General features: G+C 49.3%; 1 protein-coding gene across 2 annotated transcripts in view; it reads right to left on the bottom strand.

The window, feature by feature from the left end:
* Positions 1-8: 8 nt before the first annotated feature.
* ACAN (aggrecan) overlaps positions 9-3,119 on the bottom strand; it is a 94,389-nt gene continuing 91,278 nt past the window's right edge. For both annotated transcript variants that reach the window (XM_019504064.1, XM_019504065.1), the window contains 2 exons: positions 2,481-2,663; positions 9-362 (listed from right to left, as the gene is read on the bottom strand). In XM_019504064.1, coding sequence (XP_019359609.1) covers positions 274-362; positions 2,481-2,663 — 272 coding nt within the window. In that variant the 3' untranslated portion in view covers positions 9-273. The remainder of the gene's footprint in view (positions 363-2,480; positions 2,664-3,119) is intronic.

The following is a 3,119-nucleotide window of genomic DNA, read 5'->3' as shown; positions in this document are numbered from 1 at the left end:
AACCCCTGCCCTCCATAGCCCCTGCTCCCTCCCCATCCCCAAAGGCACAAAGATACTTGGAACCGGATGGTTAGTAAAAATGCTGTAATCTAATTTGCTTTGCTTTGGTGCTTTGAATTTTTTTGATATATATACACAAAAGGTGGGTTTTTCTTTAATATAATTTTTTCCCTTATATGACAAAAGCAACAACAAGAAGAAGAAATTGACTCTGTTAATATAACTGTTCCGTAAAATCTCTCTCTGTGTCTTCTCTGCGCGTCTCTCCCCGCTCTAATGGGTGGGTCTTTGTACGGCTCTGCCATTGGTTCTTGACCGGTTCCTAGAGCTTCTCTTGTATAGTCTACGTTGGTAGGTGGAGGCTGAGGAAGGGGGAGGAGAAGAAAAGACACCTTGTTGTTAGGAGAAGGCTACAGAGACCCCACTTGTCCTGAGCTGGCTCGCCCTAGGCCTCTCATTCCCTGGAAAAACACTGCCGAGGTTGCAGCGCATGGCAGAGCATGCCATGGCGCCAGCCTGCCTGCCACCAGACAATCGGTCCTTCTCTTGCCTCCGGCACTCCAGGACCCAATGAATCATCTGGGATTTTTCAGTTCACTTTGTAACGGCTTGTCCCCCCACAAACACCAAAGTCAAAGAGACCCAGGTGCCTCTTGGGAGCCTGTTAAAGAGCATCCTATGTGGAGACAACTCTGCTTCTGTCCACTGGACACTTCCTGTGTTTTTCCCCTCCTTGCAAATAGACAGGCACAAGACCTGCCAAAGCAGCTCAGACCAATAGGCCGGCGCTGCTGGGAGAGCATCTCTGGTACTGTTCAGGTCCGATGAGTCATAGGAAGCAGACATCCCAGAAGCTCTGAATAAATCTAGACATTTTGCTTAAAGCATAGTTCAGAACTGAGTAGTAGAAGCTCTGGGTTCTGTCCCTTTCCCTGTCTGTGCCTCAGTCTTTCCATCTGTAAGATGGGGACAATTCTGATTTCCCTCCTAGAGCAGTGGAGCAAAGGCTTAATGAATGTTGGTGCAGTGATTTGAGATACCCAGATGGGAGAAGCTAGATAGCAAAACATTCTTATTACTTGGGGTAAAAGTGTTCCCTCAAAGTTGCTGAAGTGCCTGCCTCATATCCTGGCATCATTTATTACAGGGTCAGGAACACATGCTGCTGCTTTTCCACCTGAGCATAGAGCCTTCCAGGTGAAACAGCCTCTCCGCTTGCAATGGGAGCCAACTGCCTGCTATTAGGTGGGGAATGAGTAGCCAGTCAAAGAGAGATCTTTCCCTTTCCGTGCAACTGCTCCTATGTGCAAACAAGTCCCAGGCATGGTTCTTCAGTCCCTGGGCCAGACTGCAGCCTATGCAGCACACAGCTGAATCTAGAGAGTCCAGGGCTGAACAGTGCAGTTTAATAGCAGGAGCACTTCATCACCCTATGCACCACTCTTGGCCTTTCTCTCTCATTGAGAATATTGTCCCCTTCTTCCTAATTTGGCAGCAACTTTCTCTAGCCTTGGATTGATCTATCCAGTGACAACTGGTGAAACCCAACCAGATCAAAACTGAGCAAGGCAGCTGAATTACTTTTGATGTAGATGGCTTGGCTCCTTCAGGCTTCAGCTAACTAATGAGTGGGGAAGATCTATATGACCCAACAAGAGAACAATAATTGAACACTTGAGACCCCGAATTGAACAACAGGACTTGGGGCTGTTTCCGTGGGAGTGTTAGTTGCTGCTCAGATGCCTGGCGGAGAGGGCAAGCCAGGGAGAGGGGTGCCAAGACTCCAGGTCACCTTGCTATTTCATGTTTCCTGCCTCTGCTTCCCAAAGAGAGCCAGGGAGGGTGACTCAGGCCTAAGGCGAGTCTCTGTGAGTGCTCAGGGTGGCCTGAGCAGGGGCATACTGTCCATTCTGCTTCCATTCCTCACTGCCTTTCCTGAGTGCCTCTGCCCAAGCACAGATATGGCCAAAACAAACCTTTTAAGACACTGTCTAAAAGTGAAAATTTCTCCTGCTTTTTGGGCCCATGTAGATCTCTTTTAACTGCTTTCTCTCTCCCCCAACTTGGGCTCCCCCCTCATTGCCCATCAGAACCAGGACGTTCTCCATGGAGGAGCCAGCTCAACAGGGGGGCTTGCAGGTGACTGGTGTGTGCACTAACTCAGACGAGCCAAGGCTATGTCTCCATCTGGTCCCTGTGGTCCAGGCCCATCTGGGAGATATCAGATCTGATATTCCTTTAATGGAGACAAAACACAGGGAAAATAAGGGAAGAGTCCTCTCTGATGCAACAACCCTGCACCTCCCTCTGTGTGTGTGTGTGTGGGGGGGGGTGAGATTCACATACACCCTCTCTGTATGTGAATCTCAGTAATAGGCCATGGACTTCTGGTGCTCTCCAGTGGCAGCTGTTAGCCCTGGGAGTCTCAAAAAGGTTTGCAAAGGCCTTGGTGCAAACTGAAAGGAGAAAGCACTACGTACGATTTATGCAGGCTATCCGTGGTTCCTCCCAGTGGCCATTGGGCTGGCATCGAATTGTGGGCACATGGCGTTGTATGAAGCCCTGGTTACACTGGTATCGCACCATGGAGTTGATTTCATATCGGTCCTTCTTTCTTCCAAAAGTCCTGGCATTGTCTACCACGGGAGGGTCTCCACAGGCAACTGGTAGAGACAAGCACAGACACTGAGCAGTTTGCATCTCCTTGGAGACTGTGGTCCACAATAGGCACGGGCAATAAGAGCTGCACACACCAGGAAGATCTCTAGGCTAATTCTGCTGCTTCAGGGGAGCTGGTTATATTAACATTCAGTCCCTAGAATCAAAGTCATTGAACAAAGTTCCCTTGTATTGTTTGTTGCAAAGTTGTATATATGAGAACTGTTTTCCCTGCCACTGAGATGCAGCCATTTCTGGGGTTGAAAGGGCCAATTGCATAAACAGAGCCCACTGGGCATCATGGAAATGCAACTGGTGGGGTTCCCTCAACCACTCCCAAGGAATGGGTCAAATGGCTAGTGTAATAACCTTCTTTTTCATTGCAGACCATGGTAACGGGTTTGTGTGTACCTATCTCCTTTCTCTCCCAGCGTCGGGAACCCGCCCCCACCCTCCCCCTC

The sequence above is a fragment of the Gavialis gangeticus genome, unplaced genomic scaffold, assembly GCF_001723915.1.
Source record: "Gavialis gangeticus isolate Ggan-Ray unplaced genomic scaffold, GavGan_comp1, whole genome shotgun sequence".
Lineage (NCBI taxonomy): Eukaryota > Metazoa > Chordata > Crocodylia > Gavialidae > Gavialis > Gavialis gangeticus.
The sequence above is the reverse complement of the archived record's forward strand: the minus strand, read 5'-3'. Positions and strand labels throughout refer to the sequence as shown.